This window comes from Heloderma suspectum, chromosome 4, assembly GCF_057233095.1.
Source record: "Heloderma suspectum isolate Gila_16-S chromosome 4, 16-S_ref, whole genome shotgun sequence".
NCBI lineage: Eukaryota > Metazoa > Chordata > Lepidosauria > Squamata > Helodermatidae > Heloderma > Heloderma suspectum.
The window spans coordinates 292,748,851-292,772,449 of NC_139461.1; the positions used below are offsets into that span (position 1 = coordinate 292,748,851).

Sequence of the window (23,599 nt, forward strand, 5' to 3'; positions counted from 1 at the left end):
TCCTGTGAGGTAAGTTAAGCTAAGGCATAGTGAATAGGGATGTGCAGTCATCTTCCTACTCCATTTGAAGGTTTGTGGGGCCTTCTGAGTATTCCATTAAAACACTAAAAAAGACCATAGCAACAACAATGGAATGCCAACCACCACCTCTGCTTCCATCCCCTCTTCCCCTCTTCCGAGGCACCCCCCCTTTCCTTGGAGATGTGGGAGGTGGCATGCACTCCCATAGACTTGTGAAATGCCACCTTTTCCTCTGGGGACTAGAAATCAACTGCAAATCCCAGTGAGAACTGATGGTCGGTATGTTATTTGGCATGAAGGAGGAGGACCTACCAGAGCAATCATTCCAGCTGGAGAAAACAATTTGGCCACCCATAATCTACATTGCAATGGAACTTGGATTTAGAGAATACAAGTCCAAGTTCCATTTCTTACTTGGACTCAATGATGTGGTTTGCATGACATGCCAAGTTCACAGTAGGTTATTTAACCCACAATGAGCCATAGTGCATGTGGTCACCATTACGAACATGCAATTCCCATGGGATTGTGGTGCCATCTGAACCCAGCCATCGGAAGTTAAATAACCCTCACATAACCCTTGGTTTCTTGTAGGGTTATGCTGGGGTGGTATAATGTGAACTGGCCCATTGTGTGGTCTTCACCAAGTCATTGTCCTTGCACTTCAGTACCCTATCTGTATAATGGGAATCGTAGTAGCTTAATTTACAGAAGTGCAGCATAGGCAAACACAATAAGAAGAATATAAATTATTTCACAAATCAAAGGTGCTTTGTGAATTATAATCTGTAGTTTTTGCAATTGCAAGCTGATTGCTTTGAGAACATTGACAGAGAGGAACAGAGAAACCACAGGCTGTTTCCTACAGCATTGTTTAGCTGTGCATAAAATAGCTAAAACAAAATGTTAAAAACACAATACTTTTCCAGAAGCCCAGAGGTTAAAAAGAGGATACACTAACATATATTAACTTTTATTATGTAACAGCAACATAAATAAATTTATGAATTCATATGGCCTTTACAAAAAGACAGAAAAGATATTGCACCATTTAGGTATTGGCTATTTGGACTGAATATTTGCTAAACAAATGAGGTGCAATGCAGCCAAAGTCAAGCACATCTAAGTCCCATTGTCTTCAATGGAAGAGTTAAGCAGTACTTAAATCCCTCCCATTCAAATCAATTTAAGACTTTAAGGCTATAATCCTACACATACTTACCTGGGAGTGAGTCCCATTGAACTCAATGGGACTTACTTCTGAGTAGACATGAACAGAATTGCACTGTACAGTGCTTAACTTTGCCTGGACAATGCCCCCAGTATCTATCATCAGTATATACATTTGTGGAGTTAAGGCAAAACCAGATGACACCTCAAACACAACAGAAGTCTTGAGAAACAGACATAATTAAAAACAAGAGGGGAGAATTTCCATCTCCGACTAATGAATTACCTGTGTCTAAGGAACGAATCCCTTCGGTTTTTTAATGAAGTGGTTATTATCAATCATGTTAATTAAAGGTGAAGAACAAGTTTAATTTTCCTATGGAGCAAAGCTATTTTGCAGAGGTTTGCCAAAATGATCCCATTTAACCCTGGTAAGCAATTTTTGTTAGCATGATCATCTCTTCCCATTATTAGAAAATACTTCCTGTAGAATATAAATTCCTTTACTGTGCAAATAACATCCAAACATGACCTACAGACTTTCAGTAGAGTGGTCCTCTTTGAGATTAATTATTTGAAGGAAAACATCTAAGTGAATCATCCAGTACACTGTACAAAGAGGACTAATGAAGTCAATCGCTTATCAATAACCATGATCTATTCCTTCCCAACTGAACGGAATGAATTTATGTTAATTTTTAGAGTGAACGGAACAAAGACATGATATAACTAATGTATCAATGAACAGTTCTTTGGCAGCTATGTATTAATCTTGATTGAAGACTGAAATCAAACATTCTTAAATTATAGACCTGGTTGCCAGTCTTTTAAAAATATATTTGGGGGAGAGGGGGGAAAGACAACAATAATTATCCACTTTTCCCACAAATCCAATATGTCCTGTAAAGGAACGCTGAATAAATCTTGCAGGCAGCTTTATTCTTTAACACCAAGCATAGATATTTATTGTCTGCTTTAAGTCTTAATCCAAATGCACTGTATTTAAACACACAAAAGTCAGTGAAATCTCAGAGGAGTTCAAGATAGGGTCAAATGCCGTACAATAGAATCCATATTCACCCATGAGAAACCAAAAAAAAAACATTGATCCAAAGGATGAGGAGATGATCTTCGAAGAACAGAAGCAATGACCAGTCCACTCCTGGGTGAATGTCAAAAGGAAATTGATCTTACAGGGGGAAGACCAGGAAGCCAGAAAATGTAGAATACTGCCATCCGCCAACCAGATTACCTTTCTCCAGTTTCAGATAAACCTTGTCTTCCTTGTCTAGGTAGAGTAGGACTCCATTTGTAGCAGCTTCACGAGTGACATCTTTGTCCCCAGCAAAAGCAGAAATGACCGGTTTTCCATTTAGCATCAAGTTAACCTACAAGAAGAAAAGCACTGAAAAAACTCAAGTTAACCGAGAACCATCTGACATGGATTCTACACACAGGACCATTAGCAGTCACATGTAGCCTCGGGACTACAGACTATTTGCCAGTCTTTCAACATCCTTTTTTTAAAAAAGCAGTAATGAATAATTAGGTGCTTTGCATGTGGGAGGGAGGGAGAAAGGAGCTGGAAAATGGATTATCAGTTGGCCTTCCCCCACACCCTGCATAGGACCTACTGACTATTCATTCATCATTTACAGTATTTGTATGCCACTTCTCAACCAAAACACCTCCAAAAGTGGCTTACAGATAATTAAACAAGACAGCACCTGCCCGCTTGCTTACAGTTTTAAAAAAACATGACACACAAGGAAAAGGAATGGAGAGGGAAGAGGAAGGGGGGTTAATTCATTTGGCAAGGCTGATGGAATGGCTCTACTCTCCCTCTCATTTCCCTCATCTCAGCCTGCTGGAATGGCTGCTGGTGGGAACAGCTGAGGGAGAAGGAGGCATCAACTTGTAAGGATTTTCTTGGGCCTTGTAATTTACATTTGGGTACAATATGGGGTCTTGAGCACACTCCAGGTGAGAGCGGAGGACAGGAAGGCCTGGCGTGCTATGGTCCATGGGGTCATGAAGAGTCGGACACAACTTAACAACTGAACAACAACACAATATGGGGCATGGGGAGTTCAGAGTTTAAGGGCTAAGAGATGGTGCTTATAGCGGGGTTAATGCTTTAATGTGTAACAGGGCAAGTAGGGGACCAGGATTTATTGTATTAGAAGCCTGCTAGATGCCATATATAAATTGATAAGAGATGTCAGTTGGATGGTCATCGACTGCCTCTTCCTTATAAAGAAAGTGAGTAAAAAGTAAGGGGTCATAGATAAGAACATGCTGTGGTTTGGGATTCCCCTGTCTGGAAATAAAGGGAGGAAAAAAGCAGCTGTTGGCCACATAAAAGGAAATTTAGGCCTGTTTTGTAACCAACACCTTACATCAAGGAGGCAGGTAATTTGGAGGACTAAAGGATGGTTTTTCTGGGAATAGCATGTCCAATAATGTGACATCAACCAATAGATGTAAAGATTTTAGAATATGTAATAAGAAGGAGGTTACCAAGCTTGGAAGAGTATTTAAGTCCACGCATAATGGGATACGGGTGTCTTTCTCCTGAATACAGGGCCTGCAATAAGGGGGGTGGGGTCCTGTATTGTAATGAAAGTTCCAAATCTTTGCCAGAAAAAGGAGGATCCCCTTACTGGTAAAGTGCAGCTGTGAGTGGAAGGCACTCGGCTGCAGGATGTGTGACTATGGCTCTGCTTGGCTGAAGGTTTACACGTGTGTTAAACTTCCTTTTTCTTTAATAAATGCAATTAGTTCATGTCTTTGCTTTAGTCCTTATATGTAGAATTTAAGTAAATCTGAGTGCATGTGAACACTCTGTCTCAGTCCCCAAAGGAACCTTGCCTACTACATCAGGGCCAAGCTGCGACTGTTTGAAGGAAGTGTGCCTAGGTATCCAGTACCAAGGACCCTACAATTTTAGCCTCCAGCTTTTCCCTTGCAGATTGTCTTGTGAGAAAGAAGGAGTGAGAGAGACAGGACTCCGAGCAAGCAAAGGGAACATCAGGGCCTGCTCCAGTTGGGCTTTAGGGCTAACTGACATCTAGGGATGCTGGGAATATCTACCGCGGAGTCTGCAGCAGATTGGCTACACTCACCTCCGTGTCCAGAAGACACTGCCCACTGGGCAGCTCTGCAGCTTTCTAAAAAACACGATTCACTTATGGCAGCTGCCACGAACTTATCGCAGGAAAATTACAGCTGTTCATGGAGTATTGTACACTAGTTGCTGCTGTACAGCACTGACTTTGACCTAAATACAGCTGTCAACAGCTGCAATTTAGGTCAAAGTAAGTGCTTTACAGCCACAAATTAGCATATCATGTATTTTAGAAAGCTGGAGAACTGTTCCACCAACTTTAGTGGACGCGGCAGGGATTCAAAGGAATCCGCAGGGCCACAAGTGGACCAGATTTCCCCATGCAGGACCCCCCTGCTTGGACATCACCTACCCTGCGGGAAAGAAGAAGGAGCAAGAGAGGCAGGAGCACCCAAAGGAAACTTCAGGGCCTGCTCCAGGTAGACTCCCCATCCCCCAGGAAATGAGAGGGAAGGATATTCCAGCTGCTGGCAATCATCTTAGCATTTTCCTCTTCCCTCCCTGTCTCTTTCTCCTTAGGTGTTGTGTCTTGTAATCTTGTGATTGTAAGCCTACAGGCAGGGGCTGTCCATTTTGCTGACTGATTGTAAGCCACTCCGGGAATTTTCGTTGCTGTTGTTTGGCTGAGGAGTGGGATGAAAATCCTTTAAATAAATAATACATACAGTATAAATAGAAAAACATATTAGTTTTGGGTCTACAACATATTAGATTGGGGTCTACAACATATTAGTTATGAGTATATTAGTTATATGTTATATATAGGTATATTAGTATATGGGTATATTAGTTATGTGTTGGGTCTACAACATATTATTTATGGATCTACAACATCCCTCACTCCATCTTATTGTGCCATAGCTTGGCTCCGCTCCCATATTATTCCAGCTCAATTAAAATGATTTCTAAAATTAATTGAAGAACTGGACTGGCATGTCTATGGTTTGCCTGCTCCCCCTCCCCCGTCTTACAGGTTACTGATGCACAAGTGTGCATATGTGCAATGAACAATCACACACACACAAGGAATCTCGATACATTTGTGCATTTTCTTCAAGATTCCTTTTTATTCAGTGTTTTAAACTATATGCATATGCACTTGTACACATTGCTGAAATGGTAGGATGGGAGGAAACTAAACACTGCTGCAAACTTCACATGTGTAGCAGTCTCTGCGAAGGCAGGAAATTAAAAAATGAATTGCTAACTTAGCAGTAATGCTCTGCAAACAATTCCAGTAATTTGGCGTATCCAGATTTTGCAGGAATTTGGATGGGGAAATCTCATGAGCATCTTTAGCTTGCACAACTTGGGCTCCACAAAGCCAAACACAGCCATGCATGGCAGTCCACCTGTGGCTTGATAAACCTGGAGTTTAGTTGTTGTTGTTATTTTTCCCCTATCATCCCGAGGCTGCAAAAAATGGACAGGTTGAGGTGTGTCAAATCCTGGCAGATCATAATACGTGGCTGACCTTCACAACAGCCTTATTCCAAAGGAGTAAGGGAGGGGTTGTAGCACAGTGGCAGAGCACCTGCTTTGCATGCAGAATGTCCCAGGTTCGATCCCCAGCATCTCCAGGTAGGGCGGGAAGGAATCCTGCCCCTGGAGAGCCATTGCTTCCAGTCAGCGTTGACAGTACTCAGCTACATGGACCAAGGATCTGACTCATTCTATGGCAGCTTCCTAGGTTCCTAAAAATACTTAATTATGTTCGGCGAGCCCCTTCCATATAAATGTCAGGATCCAAAGAGCTTTGTAATAGTCACAAAATTGGCAAGCACTAGTACTGTAAAATTTTAGCTCTTTGTTTTGAATAGCTGCCCCTGCCTCCAACGGCATGGCACAATTTTATTTTATCTTTTGAAACCCTTCACTGTGTGTAGGGATGGTGGAGAATTCCGCCATGGATTCCAGTCAGGCCGGAATCCGTGGCAGAATGGCCTCCTGCCCCCCCGCGGAATCCCCCTGGGACAGCACTTACCTGGGGCGGATTTGGTGGCGGCTGGTCTCCTGGCCAGCTGCGGCAGGGCTGCTGCCACCGCCATTGCCATCCTTGGACCATGATAGGCTTAGGGATGTCAGAGAATTCCACCACGGATTTCGGGGAGGCCGAATGCCAGCGCATTCGGCCCCCCGAAATCAGTGGCGGAACGGTCTGCCCCCCCCCGCACCCCCCAGGACGAGACTTACCTGGGGCGGATCTTCCTGGTGGCGGCGGCTCCTGGGGCGGATCTTCCAACCAGCGGCCGCCGCCACCATTTCCAGTTTAACAAAAAAAAAAAGATGCGATAGGCTACGTAAAGATTTACGTAGCCTATCACAGCTAGGTTTTAAAAAAAAAACGTGATAGGCTACGTAAATCTTTACATAGCCTATCACGGCTGACTGCAGGGACGCAAATGGCGGCGGCTACGGCCACCACAATTTGTGTCCGTGCTAGCCAGCGGCTGGATGTCCGGCTGCTGGCGGAGCCAGCTGGCAGCTCCGCAGAATCCCTGCAGAGCACAGCCAGCCGGCCAGGATTCCGGGGGGAGGGACGGAGCGCCTCCCTCCCCACCATCAACATAATCCATGAAAGGTAAGTGACTTTCGTACATCCCTAGATAGGCTACGTAAGAATGTATGTAGCCTATCACGGCTAACCTAAAAAAAAAAAACACAGCATACGCAAATGGCGGCAGCAGCGGCTGCCGCCACCATTTGCATTCCCTATTTTTCACCAATTTATCTAACATAAATATTTATGTAGGCTAGAATGGCGAAAAATAAAGGAACGCAAATAGCGTCCACTACACTATTTGCGTTCCTCTTTTTTTTGCTGTTTTATCTTACGTAAATATTTACGTAAGATAAATCAGCAAAATGGGGAATGCAAATGGCAGCCACCGTAGCCGCCACCATTTGCGTACGCTGCGTTTTTTTGTGTGTGTTTTTAGGTTAGCCATGATAGGCTACATAAATTCTTACATAGCCTATCACGGTTGTCTGGCTGGACACAAATGGCGGCCACCATGGCGGCCGCCATTTGCGTCCGCACCAGGCCGTCTGCGGACAGAAATCCGGCTGTGGACAGCCCTGGCCGGCTGCTCCGCAGCCTGGCTGCAGAGCGGAGCCAGCCATCGAGGATTCCAGAGGGGAGGACCAGATCGCCTCCCCCCGCAGGGGGCGGTCGGAACAAAGGTAAGTGAGTTTTGTACATCCCTAGCTGTGTGCATCTCATGTTGCTCTTCATCATTTAATTACCGCTGGATACATAACTTAATGACTCACCAATGCCTGTGTGAACTGACTTCATTGAAAGACATCAATGTTGAGTGCCTTTCGCAGGTTTGCACTGTCTTTGTTTTTTACTCTGGCAGAATTCATCAAGATGAGTTAGGATTTTTCAGTAGGAAATTGTTTTATATCTGTTGAGCCTGCCCTTGTCAAGTTGCTGATACTACACTTGTGCTTTTAACCTGTGATTATCACACTGAGGTTTTTATATTGCTGATATTGTCCTTATTTTTTTATGTTGTAATTTTAATTGATGTAAGCCATGGGATTAGCCATTTAATTGATGAGTGCCTTTTTTGTTGTTGTATGAATCAAATGAAATAAATAGAGGGGATGGGATGATGATGATGGTCTGCTCTTTTTAGTGATGATGGTCTGCTCTTTTTATAGTGTTTCACCTGATACAATTCATTCTCCATGGCAGGTCACATTTGATCATAGGGATGTCAGAAAATTCCGCCATGGATCTCGGTGAGGCCGAATGCCAGTAAATTCGGCCTCCCGAAATCCATGGCGGAATGGCCTGCCACCCCCCCAACCCCCCGTGGATCCCCCCCGGGACGAGACTTACCTGGGGCGGATGATCCAGATGACGGTGGCGGCTCCAGTGGCGGCAGCGGTGGCAGCGGCTGGTCTTCCGACCGGCTGCTGCCACCGCCATTTGCAGTCTCGTCTTTCTTTTTTTTTACATAGACATGATAGGCTACATAAATGCCGCTGCCATTTGCGTTCCTTATTTTTTGCCGTTTTAGTCTACATCAATATTTATGTAGACTAAGATGGTGAAAATAAAGGGGAACGCAAATAGCACCCACTATGCTATTTGCATTCCCCTTTCTTTTCTTTGTCTTAGTCTACGTAAATATTGATGTAGACTAAGACGGCGAAAAATAAGGAACGCAAATGGCAGCGGCCGTAGCTGCCACCATTTGCATATGCGTGCTTTTTTTTACCCAGAGCCCTCCACGGCCGGATATGCCAACAAATTTGGAACACTCAACAATGGCCACAAGACTGGAAAAGGTCAGTTTACATTCCAATTCCAAAGAAGGGCAACGCCAAAGAGTGTTCAAACTACCGCACAATTGCGCTCATTTCACATGCCAGCAAGGTGATGCTCAAAATCCTACAAGCTAGGCTTCAGCAGTATGTGAACCGAGAACTACTGGAAGTACAAGCTGGGTTTCGAAGAGGCAGAGGAACTAGAGATCAAATCGCCAACATTCGCTGCATCATGGAGAAAGCAAGAGAATTCCAGAAAAATGTCTCTTTCTGCTTCATTGACTATGCTAAAGCCTTTGATTGTGTGGATCACAACAAACTGTGGCAAATTCTTAAAGTGATGGGAGTACCAGACCACCTTACCTGTCTCCTGAGAAACCTGTACGAGGGTCAAGAAGCAACAGTAAGAACTAGACATGGAACAACTGAGTGGTTCAAAATTGGGAAAGGAGTACGACAAGGCTGCATATTGTCACCCTGCTTATTTAACTTATATGCAGAGTACATCATGAGAAATGCCGGGTTGGATGAATCAGAGGTCAGAATTAAGATTGCTGGGAGAATTATCAACAACCTCCGATATGCAGACGATACCACCCTAATGGCAGAAAGTGAAGAGGATCTAAAGAGCCTCTTGTTGAGGGTGAAACTGGAGAGTGCAAAAGCTGGTTTGAAACTCAACATTAAAAAAACGAAGATCATGGCATCTGGCCCCATCACTTCCTGGCATATAGAAGGGGAAGAAATGGAAGAAGTGACAGATTTTACTTTCTTGGGCTCCAAGATCACCGGAGACGGGGACTGTAGCCATGAAATTAAAAGATGCTTGCTCCTAGGGAGGGAAGCTATGGCAAACCTAGACAGCATAGTAAGAAGCAGAGACATCACCTTGCCGACAATGGTCCGTCTAATCAAAGCTATGGTTTTCCCAGTGGTAATGTATGGCTGTGAGAGCTGGACTATAAGGAAGGCTGAGTGCCGAAGAATTGATGCTTTCGAACTGTGGTGCTGGAGAAGACTCTTACGAGTTCACTGGACTGCAAGGAGGTCAGATCAGTCAATCCTAAAGGAAATCAACCCTGAGTGCTCATTGGAAGGACAGATACTGAAGCTGAAGCTCCAATATTTTGGCCACCTAATGCGAAGAGAAAACTCCCTGGAAAAGACCCTGATGCTGGGAAAGACCGAAGGCAAAAGGAGAAGGGGACGGCAGAGGATGAGATGGCTAGATAGCATCACCGATGCAATGAATATGAACTTGAGCACACTCCGGGAGAGAACGCAGGACAGGAAGGCCTGGCGTGCTATGGTCCATGGGGTCATGAAGAGTCGGACACGACTGAACAACAACAACAACAACAAACTCCACGGCTGGAAATCCAGCTGTGGATGGCCCTGGCCTGGGCCTGGCCAGCTGCTCCGCGGAGCCACCACGGAGCGCAGCCAGCCATCGAGGATTCCGGGGGGGAGGACCGGATCGCCTCTCCCCCATCGAAGATTCCAGGGGGAGGGACAGAATGCCTCCCACCCCACCATTAACAGAATCCGCGAAAAGGTAAGTGACTTTCGTACATCCCTACTTGATCCTCATGTTCGTCAAGGGATGGAGATATATGTGTGAATCAATCAGCCCTTTTGAGGTTATATGAGAATACTGCTGGTGGAATGGTCTCCCCCCCACCCCCAGCATGCCCCCAAATCTGTTCCAGAGGGTTGGGGGCCCTCTGGATCAGATTTGGAAGTTGTAGGGTGGACTGAAGGAGGAGGAGAGTAAGAGAAGGTCCTGTCATGCAACAGTGAATTTAAGTCATAGAGAATGTATATAATATTCACCAAAATACTGCTTTCTTTCTACTCTTTCATGCATTTTTCATACCAGATCACAACCATTGCTCCTCTGATCTGCTGCTGCTTGCATGCTGGGGGAGGGGAGAAGAGAATTTTCCCCCATTATCAAAGAAACCAGGTCAGTACTCTATCACTTTTGGATGAATATCCTAATTTTGTGAGCAAGCATCACCAAATTTGCATCAACAAGTTCCTATTTCCTCCCAACATTCACCCCTTTGCAAACCATTTTGCAGCTTTCCATGAAGTGCGTGAAATACTGCTGAAGAGGTGGGACTCATTTGTCAAGGTGAAGATGTTCACAAAATGCACCCTCCATTTTTGCTCAGTATGAATAACTACATCTGCTTGCTCACTCTTGTACAAATGTCATTGCAATTGCATACGGAGACCCTAAGCACATCCAAGCTTAGTTCTTAAAAATCTGGGTTTGAAGCCCTGTGTCTGTGTGTTCAGCCATGTTTGTGGTGCTGAATTAGGGTTCAGGAAACTCTTTTTCTGACAAGTTTGTCATCTTTAACATGACAAGGCAAGTACAACTTGTCCACCTCCATGCTAGGAATACCTGTGCCTACTGAATTTGGCCTGTGCACATGGGTGAGAATTTTGTTTCAGTCTACAAATTTCTTCATATCTGAGACTGAAAGAAATGACAGAGTTGTGTCGTCCCTCTCTTATGGGTAGAAAAATCCAGGTCCCTGAATAGTATATTGCTAGGAGGATATTAATCAATCCATCTTAACCAAAATTCTGATAAGAATTTTGAGATACAGTATTTATTTATGTATATATTTATTTTATTATTGATTGATTGATTTTATTACATGTATATCCCACCTTTTCCTCCAGGGAGTCCAAGGCATTGTACATGATCATGTTCCTCTCCATTTTATCCTCACAACAACCCTGTGAGGTAGGTTAGACTGAAAGTCAGTGACTGTCCCAAAGTCACCCAGCGTGCTTCATGGCCAAGTGGGGACTAGAACCCAGATCTTCTGAGTCCCAGTCCAACACCCTGACTGCTACACTGCACTGGACCTCAGAGGAAATGGAAAGGGGAGAGACCATAGCACAGGGCACTTGCCTTTCATGAAGGAGGTCCCAAGTTTAATCCCAGTCATCTCCAGATAAAAGGATTAGATAGCATGCAATGGAACACAACTCTTCTTGAGACCCTAGAGAGCTGCTACCAGGCAGTGCAGGCTCCAGGTTTCTGAGGACCCTTGGGCAAGACACCCTAGATGCCCCCCTTCCCTCAGTGAGTCTATCTTCTCACTGCCATTGTCACCAGCTGCTATTGCTGCTCATGCTTTTTCTCGTCATTGCCACCATTTGCTTGCTTGACAAGCAGAGATCCAGTGAGCAAGGAGGCCATGGCATCTTCTGCTTTTTCTTCTCACCACCACCATTGTCTGGGCCAGAACGAGAGGCAGGTCAACAAGCAAATCACATTGGTGAAGAGGAGGAGCAACTCCAGGAGGCGCAACTCCAGGAGGCATTTGTCAGTGAGCACCTGCTGGGGGGTGGGCCCAACTATGCCTGCACTTGGGGCTGGCCCCACTACCGGTCAATAATACTGGGGTAGATGGACCAATGAACTGAAGTGGAATAAGGCAGCTTCCTATGTTCTTAAACCAAGGAGGAAGGCAATATTGATAAGTTATCAATAAGAAATACATTCAATTACTCTCAGATTGTCCCATGACACCAAGCAGGCAAATAAATAGGCTTAAACATGCTTAACTCTAAATTGGACTTTGCCCCAAATGCAATGAGTGACTGTGCTTTACAAGATGAAGTCACAGAGCCAGCAATGAAGAATGTGACTATTGATTTAACCCTAAATTACTCCTAGATCTAGTACAAGGTGTAAGCATTGTTGAACTTCCTGGGAACAGTGATCACAGCACTAACAAATTTAACATTTTATAGAATTGGAAAATCACCCAGAAACTCCAATAGAGCCATATTTAATTTCAAAAGGCGATTATTATTTTCAAAAATAAGAAGTTTAACTAGAAGGAAAATGAAAGATATAGTCAGAAGGGTAAAAATATATGTTTTTAAAGCCAGATAACAGGAGTTCAAATAAAATGTACACCACTGATTGGAAAAGGAACAAATATTTTCAAACAGATGTTAATGCGATTGCACACAAAAGGAAGACAAGAATGCTTACTTTTTAAGAGAAGAGACGTCTAGCTTAAGAAAATAAAAAAGAGAACACAAACTCAGGGAAGATACAGTGAAATAAACCAAGAATGAATCTGACAAATGCTGCCCCCACCGCCAAATGAGGTGTGGTGGGGGGCTACTAAGGAAGAGGGCATTTTCAGTGGGGGCATCCCTGTTGTGCAATGCCCTCTCCAGAGAGGCTCACCTGGTACCTAGGCTGTGGTCTTTTCAGGTGAAGACCATCGTATTCTCCCAGGCATTTTAGTACTTTAGTTTTTGTTGGTTTTAAAACTGTTATTGTGAGATTTTTTTACACGAGACATTTTTTTGTGTGCACTCATTGGTAAACAACTCACAGTTGTTTATGAGTTCTTTAGTTGAAGTCATGACGCTCCAGTTTTGCTTCTGTTTTTAAACAGCACTTTCAGCAAGTCTTTTTAGAGCAAGGGAAATCTAGTATTATTTGTGAAAGTGAAAGAAAATGCTTTTTCCACTTCTGTTTTTACACTACTCCACTATACCACAGTGCCACATAGAGGTTATGTAGTGGAAAAGCAGGAAAACAACTGCTGTTTTTGTAGTGCTCAGATCTCAGTTCTGTGACAAAACAGAAAATAGATACAGCAGATTAACTGCTTCATGTAGAAAAGCTCTGTATTTTTAAATCTTTATACTGCTGCTGGTTTTAACTTTGGTTTTATACTGCAGTTTAAAATATCAAATAAAAAATATCATGCTGTATTTTATGGTTTCAATTGTTGTGAATTGCCCAGAGAGTTTCAGCTATTGGGCAGTATAGAAATGTAATGAATAAATCAATAATAGCATCTAAATGCATCAGAAGCATGAAACCAGCCAGACAGGCAGTAGGACCATTAAATGACAAATGTAACACAAGGGGCATTGTAGAAAAGGAAATTGAAGAGCAAGTGGGCTCTTCTTTGCTGGAGATATTTAAGCAGGAGCTGGACAGCTATCTGTCAGGGATGCTGCAGTTGCATCCTGCATTGCAGATCTTCCACTGAACAAAGGGTTGGACTAGATGACCTCCAAAGCCTTCCAACTAGGGAAGTACGGATTTTGTAAAGTCTATTCCATTTGTGCTTTGTGGATTTGCAGGTGAGTTTTGTTCCATCGTCCTCTCTTTGATAGAACGGGATTTTTTTCCTTTTCCCAAAGTCACACTTCTGAATATGCGCAAATCCTCCCCCAAAATGTGCAACAACAAAAAACACATGTGCATTTTCATGCTTTGACCTATGAGGGAATGTGGATTTTTTGCTATTTTTTATTATTTTACATATTTTTCTGAGGCTAAATTTGTGTAAAATTCTGGAAAGTAAAAAAAAAAAAAAAAACACCCTATCTGCAAGTCCACGGGATCATAGAATCATAGAATAGTAGGATTGGAAGGGGCCTATAAGGCCATCGAGTCCAACCCCCTGCTCAATGCAGGAATCCAAGTCAGAGCATCCCTGACAGATGGCTGTCCAGCCTCGTCTTGAACACCTCCAGTGTGGGAGAGCCCACCACCTCCCTAGGTCATTGGTTCCATTGTTGTATTGCTCTAACAGTCAGGACATTTTCCTGATGTTCAGCTGGAATCTGGCTTCCTGTCACTTGAGCCCATGATTCCGTGTCCTGTACTCTGGGATGATCAAGAAGAGATCCTGGCCTTCCTCTCTGTGACAACCTTTCAAGTACTTGAAGAGCGCTATCATATCTCCCCTCAGTCTTCTCTTCTCAAGGCTAAACATGCCCAGTTCTTTCAGTCCTGCCTCATAGGGCTTTGTTTCCAGTCCCCTGATCATCTTTGTTGCCCTCCTCTGAACCCTAGGGATGTTGGAGATTTTCTCCACGAATCTCCGGGAGGCCGAATGCCAACGCATTCGGCCCCCCGAAATTGGTGGGGAAATTCTCCGACACCCCCCGCCCCCCCCCCCCCCGGGATGGGACTTACCTCGTGCAAATGTCCCTTGCGGCGGCAGATCCCGGCAGCGGTTCGGCGGCGGTTTGGCGGGGGCAGCCGGTCTTCTGACCAGCTGCCACCACCACCATTTCCAAGTAAAGTAAAAAAAAACAAAACGTGATAGGCTACGTAAAGATTTACGTAGCCTATCACAGCTAGATTTTCAAAGTCAGCCGTGATAGGCTACGTAAATCTTTACGTAGCCTATCACAGCTGACTTTGAAAAAAAAAAAAGCGCGTATGCAAATGGCGGCGCCCATGGGCGCCGCCATTTGCGTTCCTTATTTGGGCCCGGGTAGTCTATGTAAAGATTTACGTAGACTACGGCGAAAACAAGGGCAACGCAAATAGCCCATGGGCGCCGCCATTTGCGTACGCGCTTTTTTTTTTTTCAAAGTCAGCCGTGATAGGCTACGTAAATCTTTACGTAGCCTATCACGGCTGACTTTGAAAATCTAGCTATGATAGGCTACGTAAATCTTTAAGTAGCCTATCACTTTTTTTTTTTTTTTACATAACTTTTTTCTTTCGTGGCCGGAGAGGCGGGGCAGTCCCCCCCGGCCAGAATTTCAGCGGGGAGGGATGGGGCACCTCCCCACCCGCCAAGAATTTCGGGGGGAGAAAGGGAGTGCCTCCCCCCCTGAAAACAGCTGCGGGACCAGGTAAGGGACTTTCGTCCATCCCTACAGTGAACCCTCTCCTGTTTGTCTGCATCCTTCTTAAAGTGTGGTGCCCAGAACTGGACACAGTAGTCCAGATGAGGCCTAACCAGTGCTGAGTAGAGGGGAACTAGTACTTCCTGGGATTTGGAAGCTATGCTTCTATTAATGCAGCCCAAAAGAGCACTGGCCTTTTTTGCAGCCATATCACATAACACAAGGTCTAGCGCATGTCCAGCTACATGGGTGGGCCCAGTTAGAATAGGGTGCAGCTCCCAGGAAGCCATGGTCTCCATAAAGTCCCGAGGTGCCCCTATGAGGGCGGCCTCTGAATGTACATTGAAGTCCAACACCAATAAGTTAGGGGACTGTACACGCACATCAGAGACCACCTCAAGCACCTCGGCCAGGGCGTCAGTCATGCAGTGGGGTGGACAGTACACGAGCAGAATCCCCAGACTGCCCCTCGGGCCCAACCTCCAGTACATGCACTCAGCAAACTTGGTCTCCCGGAGAGGGGGTCTGGTGAAGACCAAGGACACTCGGTAGATAACAGCCACTCCCCCTCCCCAATCCCCAGCCCTCGGCTGCTGTGCATACGAAAATCCGGCTGGACACATGGCCGCAAGGGTTGGAGCAACAGCCTTGGCCAGCCAGGTCTCCGTAATACATGCCAGGTCTGCACCCGCATCCAGGATCATGTCATGGATGAGGGAGGTTTTCTGGGTAACAGACCTGGCATTGCAAAGCAGCAAACGAAGGCCGGAAGATGGAGTCATGCCTCCCTCAGCCATCCTTTGGCTCTGGACAGGCCTGGAACAGGGGACAGATATTACACATCTCCCCCTTGTTCCCCTTACCTGGCATGGCCTGCCGCAGGCGTTCCGCCAGCGCCTACCGCCCAGCCTCGGTATAGTCTGGCCCCCAACAGTCCCCCCACTGCCTCCATCAGGTGGACACATGCCCCCTTGCTCCCGCCTATCAGGCAGGCTACCCACCCCTAAAACACAACAGAATCTCCCCAAAATTGAAAAAAAAAACCCAATTAAAAAATCCCCTTTAAAATACTGCCAGGCAGGAGTCCACGGTAGTGATAGTGGTGGTGACAGCACAGCAGCAGCTGCAGGCCTCTTTCCAGGTGGTGGCAGCTTCTCCTACAGGCCCTGGCTCTCCCAGGCCACCTCAGCCAGCCAGCTTATGTAGCCCCTCCTGGAAGAGGCAGGTGGAAGTAGCACAGCTGGCTTGGTACCTGGGGGCCTGGTCCTGCAGGGACAGAGGTCCATAGGGAAGGCCTGGTGTTGGTGGCAGTGGCAGCCACAGCAGGCCCAGCAGCTGCAGGCACACCTCTCCCCCGGTGGTGGCAGCTTCTCCTGCAGGCCCTGGCTCTCCCAGGCCACCTCAGCCAGCCAGCTTATGTAGCCCCTCCAGGAAGGGGCAGGTGGAAGCAGCACAGCTGGCTCAATACCTGGGGGCCTGTTCCTGCAGGGACTGGCGGTCTGCCAGGCAGAGGTCCGTAGGGAAGGCCTGGTGTTGGTGGCAGCGGCAGCCACAGCAGGCCCAGGAGCTGCAGGCCCAGGATTGGGACCACTTACCTCCGCTCCAGGAGGACTGGAGGCGGAATGGCACTCGGCTGCTTCTTGCCAGCCAGAGCCATTCGCCTCCTCCCTGTCCCTGCCAATTGCCATGTCTTTTCTTAAAAAAAAAAAAAAGGCAATCAACAGGATGTGACATAGACTTAGATGCAAATAGAGTCATGAATCTTGCATATAAGTCTATGTGTCCATAGGCTTATATGCAAGATTGACAGCTCTATTTTGTGTATAAATCTATGGGTGCATCCTGCAGATCGCCTTTTTTATTTTTATTATTTAAGAAAAGACATGGCAATCAGCAGGGACAGGGAGGAGGCGAACGGCTCTGGCTGGCAGGAGGGAAGGTAAGTGGCCCCCAAGCCATTCCCCCCCCCCGGAATCCTCACGGAGCAGAGCCGCTTAGGAGGATTCCGGGGGGAGGAACAGATCACCTCCCCCCCCATGGATTCCCCACTAGAACAGATGGTGGGGAGTCCATATACCCCTAATAGCTGCCAGTCAGGAGGTAGACAGCCATAGGTTATGTGGTTTTCCGGGAACTGACCTCCCCCTGCCGGGCTGCCCATGGAAAAGCCCTGGGCTCTGTGCTTGCAAGAGGAGCACAGAGTGGTTAAAATAGTGTGTTCTGGGGCAGGGAAGGCAGAAATGCTGGTACGACACATCCAATGTGTCATCTGGCAGCCTCCTGCCCCGCTCCTCCGTCCCACGGCTAGACAGTCGAAAGCAGCTGTCTAGCTGAAAATGCAGGGCAAGAGAAGCATGGAGGGAATGAGCCCCTCTGTGCTTCTCCTGCCCTGTATTGGATAAGCATCTGGGGGGGGGAATGGCTTGGGGGCCGTTTACCTTCCCTCCTGCCAGCCAGAGCCGTTCGCCTCCTCCCTGTCCCTGCCAATTGCCATGTCTTTTCTTAAAAAATAAAAATAAAAAAGGCGATCGGCAGGATGTGCCCATAGATTTATACGCAAAACAGAGCTGTGAATCTTGCATATAAGCCTATGGACACATAGACTTAGATGTATTGGTTGCCTCCAGGTTCAGAGGCGGCTGCCTATCTGCATAGGATTGCATCCTAAAAACCTATATCTAATGCGTGTGTGTTTTTATTTTAATAGCTGACGGGGGATTTTCATCAGGACTTCAGCATGTGGTGAGGGGAGCTTAGTCTTTCCATCTCCAGCTGTGATCCCAGACTGCTCCCCCCTCCGTCATCAGCCTTAGGAGAAAAGCTCTCATTGGAGCCAATGGGAGCTCCCCCCACCTCCAAGGCTAATAGCAGGGTAGTGAGTGACAGATTTCCAATGGGATCGCACCTGGAGACACAAAGTTTAAATATCCCCTCCCTGTGAACTGCAGTCCTGATGAAAATTGGGTCCCCCACACCTTCTATTCAGTTTTCTGAAAACCTGACGTACTTGCTAAAGCTGCATTCAGAGTCACGTATTGCCTGGCCTTAAACAAGAACAAAACAGCAACCGGAAGAATCCTGGCTCCGCCAGTCACAGCCAAGTCCAGTGCCACCTAGTGGCTGAACTATACGATGGCACTATCAGCACAAAGGACATCTGCACTGGGATGTACATCCAAATGCAGATATTGTTCCTCTGCACTGCGTTACTTCCAAGGGGTGCACTTTTGTAAGAGAGTGTCACCTCAGTAACAATGATATTGCCCCCCCCCCGCTCCTCCCAACACTCAGCCCTTTTGTGAACCGGTTTGCATCCTTTCAAAAAGGGGTGCAAAAAACCAAAAAACTGGTGAGAGGTGGAGTCATTTCATTTGGAGTGAAAATATTCAGGGCATATTCACGGCTCTGCTCTGCGAGGATTCCGGGGGGGGGGGGGAATGGCTTGGGGGCCGCTTACCTTCCCTCCTGCCAGCCAGAGCCGTTCGCCTCCTCCCTGTCCCTGCCGATTGCCATGTCTTTTCTTAATTCAGGGCATGTCCCAGTCCCCAACTCAGTACTAACCTGAAAAATTGTTTTCAGGCAGTGCATCAGAGGTCAGATAAAGGTGATGGAAGATGAAGTTTTAGAACTAAGTGAGCATTAAGAAGTAACATGTCACTGGGCCAGATGGCACTCATCCAAGAGTTCTTAAAGAACTCATATGGGAAATGGTACATCTTTTAGCTAAAAGTGTACCACTAAAATCAGCTTCCTTTTCAAAAGAATGGAAGACAGCTATTGTTACAGCAGTTTAAAAAGAAAAAGAATCCAAGGACTTGTCAGCCTAACTTTTATCCTAGGTATGTTGGTATGAAGCATACTTATGACTAGAATTATTTAAAAAAATATATAGAAATGCAGGCATGTCCTGCTTACTTATGAGTAGACATGCTGTTCATGCATGCTTCTGAGTAGACATGTAGAGGCCAGCTATTTGGGAGGCTCTTTGAAAGTGCTGCTGAGTGATTCAGTCCTGCTTACTTCTGAGTAGGCTTAAAATCAGGAAGAATAATATTTTGGCCACATGTAAAGTATGTTACATGCCCACTTTGCTTTTGGCCCTGCCCACAGATGGAATTTTATCATTCTTTGATAGTGTCAACAATATGTAGATAGGTTCCATCCAATATACTCTCTATAACATTATTATTGTTATTGTTATTATTATTAAAATATAAATATAGCACATCTCATAATAGTGTGGAAGACTGTGACCAGGTGACCTGTGTGCCTTTCTCATACAGCTGTCCAGATGCTGTTGATGGGCAACTTCAAGGCCCAGCTCTGCCTTCTGATAGTTCTTTATCTTTATACAGGACTTGGACTGAGCAGCCCTTCAAATAGAGGAAACACTCAAAGTAGAGGACAGTCCTCTGGCAGTTATTCTGATAGAGGACTGTAAAAGAGGACATATGGCCACCCTACAAAGAACCCAAGTTAACTTAGCAGTCACTAAGTAAGAAGATGATCCTTTTATGGATTAGTAAAGAATCAAAAACAGGAAGCTGAGGCTAGTAATACATTTCACTGTGGATTATTTGAGGGGTGGGGTTGTGAATGATCTGGGATGAGAGTAACCAAGTTTATGGGTCACTCCAGATTATTCTGTATGGTGATATCTCAGTCTGTGAAAAGCTCCAATTGGACTCAGAAGACACAAAACTAAAAAAACAAAAAACAAATTCATAAATATGAAGGGCTATCATCTGTGAGTTCTACTGAAACAAATTATTAAACAAATTATTAAATGAATAAATGAAATTCTGGATGTATTTGATGTCTCAAATCCTTTGAGTGGTTTCTTAACAGCACAATGTGCTTCACAGTATGTTAACTGACTGAATGTATGATCCCATCTAAAGGACAGCATTCGCCAAAGTTTGTGTTTGGCCACTGACAAGTTTAGCTGGGAATGATGTGAGTCATAGTTCAACAGATCTGAAAGTCTGGCCTATGTGATAGATCTTTTTTTCTAGAAAGGAGGAAGGCATGGGACTAAAACACTAACCAATCAAGGCTTTAAAAAGCAGCAAAGTGGCATGAAGAAGAGAGGATTTGGGAAGGCGGGGGTGGGATTTGCCTGCCTGAAATGTTTCTTTTTATGCCAAAATTTGAATCCTAACAAAATCTGGTGAAGCACTAGTCTCAAACAAATGTGAAGAGTGTAAAAGCCAACCACTGTTTCACATCTGGATTGAAAGGAGTCAGGGCTTCCTTCGATCCCTGTACATTTTACTGGTATCTTAAAAAAAAAAAAAAAAAAAACTGTGTTCTGTAGGGTCTGCATTTTATCCCTCAGTGTCACTATAGTTGTGTTTGTGCAGCTAATGGCATCATGGCAGCACCAGCTGACAAATTACGAGCATTTTCTCATGCAACAAGCAACGCAATGACCCTTGTAAATGTCTGGCCCTTCATTCATTCTTTGTGGGAGAGAAATCTCTCCAGTTCTGTGGGACAATAATGCACCTTCACACACAAACACAGAACAACAGGAGAAAGAGCAGAGCGGTCATATGAGATGAGATTGCCTTTAATGAGAAAAGACTACTCTAGCTTTCCTCAACCTGGTGCCCTCCAGATGTTGTGGACTTCATATCCCATCAGCCCCAGCCAGCATGGCAAGTGGTCAGGAATCCTCAGAGTTGTAGTCCAAAACATCTGGAGGGCACCAGGTTGGGGAAATCTGCTCTACTCCCATTGGAGGTTGAATGAGAACCATCACATATCCATGTGCACTTGAAACCCGTTGCATAGAAATGTCCTCCATGGCGTAAAGCAGGGGGGAGGGCCTGTGGCCTGCAGGCCTCATCTGACACATGGGGGTTCCCCATTCAGCCTGCAGAGCCTCCTTGGTTCCCTCCAGGGGGCGGAACTTGGCCTCCAAGCTCCACCCCCTGGAGGAATTCCTGCTGTTATCTCCAAGCTGTGACTCAGCTGGCAATTGGAGAAGCTGTTCCTCCAAGTGCTGGATGAATTGGGTGCCTCCTTGGGGCAGTGAGTGGCAAGTGAAGGGAAGAGGCTTGGCCAATGCTGGGAGGAGCTTCTTCTCAAAGCACTGGCAGAATTGGGAGCCTCCTTTGCGCAATGCTCGCCATCCCTAATGGGGCAGTATATGAAGGACTCCGTGGGCACTTGGAGGTGCTTCCCCCTGCATGGAGTCCCTCTCACTGCACAGAGAAATGTAAAACTGGTGACAATTATATCAGGGGAGCGGGAGGGCCTGGGAGAAGGGCAGGGCCCAGCCAGCAGGGGCTCCCCTGTGGGCCAGACTGGGAACCTCTATGGGGCAAACTCAGCCCATGGGTCAGAGGTTCTCCACCACTGATCCATAGTTTAGCATCCTGTTTCCAGCAGTGGTCATCCAGATGAGTCGAGGAAGTAATGTGATCTATGTGGGCCCAACTTTGATGATGGTTTGGAATTTTCAGCTGGTGTGGAATGAATGAAGCAGCCCAGGTGCTGGTGCAAGCTAAGCATTTGGACAATATTGTACCAGTCCTGCATTAATTACAGAGGCTGCCTATTCCCCTCCAAATCCAATTCAAAATTAACCTTTAAAGCCATTAATGCTTTGGGACCAAGTTGTTTAAAGAATCACACACACATATGAATCTGCCTGACCATTAAGATCAGTTACAGAGGCCTTGCTTGTGTGGTTAGGCTGGTAGGCATGAGAGACAGGGTCTTTTCTATGGCGGCCCCATATTTATAGAACTCTTCCCCCCAAGAGATACAATAAGCTCCCTTCCTACTTTGTCAGGCATGCCTGATTTAAAAAAAAAGACTGTTTTTAACTAATAAGAGGGTTGGATTGGTAGTTCTGTTGTCGTATGTTCTTAGTGGCTACATTTTTCGATCATATTGGTAAATGGACTGGCTTGTGTTGAAACGCTGTTTACCGCTCTTTTGTAATATTGTTTTTTTTATTTGTCATGTAACTCTTGATGTTGTTTTAATATGTTTTTGTTATATTTTTGTACACCACTTTGGGAAAATATTTGTATTTTCAAAAATGACATAAATCTCATCAATAAATTTGTAATGCAGGATAGGAAGGCAACAGACTTTGCCTGTTCTTTATCCCCTGCATCTAAGATTCAGACATATAGTGACTAGGGTTGCATTTTTTAAAAAAGGGGGGGAATGCATTGCCAAAAAAGATGACAAAAGAGAACAGAGATTTGCATAAAAATTGCCTTTGCTAATGTATAGGTGTAGGGGCAAACTTGGAAATAGTTACTATAGCTTAAATAGAAATACACTACATCTCACCATAGTGGGGAAAACTGTGAGCAGATGACCTGTGTGCCTCCTTCCCAGATGCTAACTTCTGATGGGCAATTTCAAGGCTTCTGCTCTCCCTTTTATGTTTTTGGTGTGTGTGTTTTTAATATTTAAACTGGACTTGGACTGGACAACCCTTCAAATACAAGACAGCTTCAAACAGAGCACTGTCCTCTAACAGCCCTTCAAATAGAGGACTGTCCTCTGTAAAGTAGGACACTTGGCCACCCTGATACTGACTTTGAGCATGAAATTTCCATTTACCTGTTATTACTGATGCACCACCGTACATTAGTATACCCATCTTAAAAGCGGGAGGAAAAATCCATCTTGGCCAGTAGCTATTACTGCTTGTCACGGTAGCGACCTTTGGGAGTTAATGATGTGTTCTCTGCAGAATGACTTCCTTTTACCAATCCTGAATCCACTGCCAATCAGTTTCAGTGAGTGTTATGATAGCAATAATTTTCAGTGAGCAATGATCTTGTCCAGCACTGTGTTCCTGCAAAGGACAACCTGATGCATATGGGAAACCCACAAACAGAGCATGAGTGCAATAGCACCCTCCCACTCATGGGAGTCCGAGAGGGGGTGGAGTCTGGCAGACTCCCCTTTGCTCACCTCCCAGACCCCACTCTCCACACCACTGCTCACCAGGCATCACGCAGTCCACAAGCACCTGGCAGCCACCTGTCCCCTTAACAATCCACCATTTTGCATAAAAATGGCAGCTATGGGTTTTCCAGAAATGTAATGTTGCATAAATGGCAGCCGTAATGGGGCCATTTATGCAACACTGCGGGCGTAAATGGACCATTTATGCCTGCAATATTGCGTAAATGGCCCCTTTATGGCCACAATTTATGCAATATTACATTTCCAGGAAACCCTGAGCCACCATTTTTATGCAAAATGGTGTCTCACTAAGGGGATGGGTGGCCACTGGGTGGTACATTGAGCAGGGGTTGGTGGCAGCAGCGGTATGGCGAGCACTCAACAAGTATGGATGGAGGTGAGTCCATCCCC

At 45.5% G+C, this 23,599-nt stretch overlaps 1 protein-coding gene across 1 annotated transcript in view; it reads right to left on the reverse strand.

Annotated features, from left to right (window-relative positions):
- Positions 1 to 2,381: 2,381 nt before the first annotated feature.
- The window catches only part of CBLN4 (cerebellin 4 precursor), a 31,482-nt gene continuing 10,264 nt past the window's right edge, over positions 2,382 to 23,599 (reverse strand). The window contains exon 3 of the mRNA XM_084848396.1: positions 2,382 to 2,579. Within this exon, the coding sequence (XP_084704522.1) occupies positions 2,382 to 2,579 (198 nt within the window). The remainder of the gene's footprint in view (positions 2,580 to 23,599) is intronic.